Here is a 1,447-nt window from a genome sequence, read left to right as displayed (position 1 = left end):
TTTCAACGTATTTCCCAATTTATTATATTATAATATTAGAACGAATCGTATTTTTACGTAATATTCAGGCTAATGGTTTTATATTTAATATTACTTCCAGTGGTATTTAGATATGACATCAGTATTTCAAAGTGTTCATGAAATCAATCAACGAAAAATGTCAAATCATATTTTTTATTAGCGTTAGAAGATAAAATGAGGAAAAAAATATTTTTAGTTGGAAAATAAAGGGGAAACACTTACGACAATCTTTCTCATCACTGCCATCAAGGCAATCCTGATTTCTATCGCAGAAGAATTGTTTTGGAATGCAGATACCATTGGCACAAGCTGCCTGACCATCAGGACAATAGGTTGTCTCTGTAAAACCCGAAAAATTAATTAAAAATGCAATTTAAATGAAAAATACAGCTCTCGATAGTAATTTCCTTGGTTCCGGGGATGGGAATCAATTAATATATTAAAAAAACTGTGAGAAGTTGATGCAATAAAAGGCCATCTGCACGATAATCAAACCCTCCGTAATAATTCAATTAAACTCTTTGTCTCGTTATTAATAAAATGTAAATATAATATATATTGACAGTTGTCAAATAATTGGCGGATTGAATTCATCGGGTATTGAAAATTTACGTGCATATGGCTCTCTGTCATGCAATCGTTCATCGCATGTTGAAGTTCGGAATGTTCTGTCTCTCTTGACGAGAGGAAATGTACCGTTTATATAATTTTTTTTTTGTTTAACAGCCGGTGACATTTCAGCATTGCAATTATTTTACTGGCTCTTCGCAAAACTGTCATTTTTTTTGAATTTGAAACGTTTTTCCTCAAAAATAAATAGGAAATCAGCGAATTCTGGTGATTGTATTCTGCAATTTTGAGGACTCGCCAAAACGGTACATTTTTCATATCATTTCGACATGCAGATAAATATTCAATAGAAATAACTGCCCTTGGATTCGCTTATCGATTACGGAAATTATAAATGAAATTTCTGTAGCGGAATCGTAATTTTTTAATTATACAAAAAAAAATTACAAAACACTGAAAAAATTTCATGAAATTTCTCGGAAATTGTGGAAAGATTGGTAATTTATATTGAATATTTCTCTCCATGTATCAGTGTTTTTTCAGCAATATAAAAAAACTGGAGAAATGATGAAAAGGGGACAGAACATCCATGAGGAAATAAAGGCCAAACGAAAAATAAAATGGAAAGGGAAGAACATCATCAGTCGGAAGACTAGAATAAGAAGTTACAAGGTTTCTTTAAATATTAGATTAGATAGAGTGAGCTGGAAAGTGAAAAGATTCGAGATAAGACGTGTGCATAGAGATAACATTAGTGTCATAATTCATCAATTAGTCATTTATCATATTATCTAGAACTACACTACACGCAGTCACTGATGCATTTTTGTTATGTCAATAGAGTGATTTAGATTCC

At 31.4% G+C, this 1,447-nt stretch overlaps 1 protein-coding gene across 1 annotated transcript in view; it reads right to left on the bottom strand.

The window, feature by feature from the left end:
- The window catches only part of trol (terribly reduced optic lobes), a 131,224-nt gene that overhangs the window by 24,465 nt on the left and 105,312 nt on the right, over positions 1-1,447 (bottom strand). Inside the window, exon 17 of the mRNA XM_011303637.1 lies at positions 244-360. Coding sequence (XP_011301939.1) covers positions 244-360 — 117 coding nt within the window. The remainder of the gene's footprint in view (positions 1-243; positions 361-1,447) is intronic.

This window comes from Fopius arisanus, unplaced genomic scaffold (assembly GCF_000806365.1).
Source record: "Fopius arisanus strain USDA-PBARC FA_bdor unplaced genomic scaffold, ASM80636v1 scaffold00032, whole genome shotgun sequence".
NCBI lineage: Eukaryota > Metazoa > Arthropoda > Insecta > Hymenoptera > Braconidae > Fopius > Fopius arisanus.
Note: the sequence above shows the minus strand (reverse complement) of the source record. Positions and strands in the feature narration are given on the sequence as shown.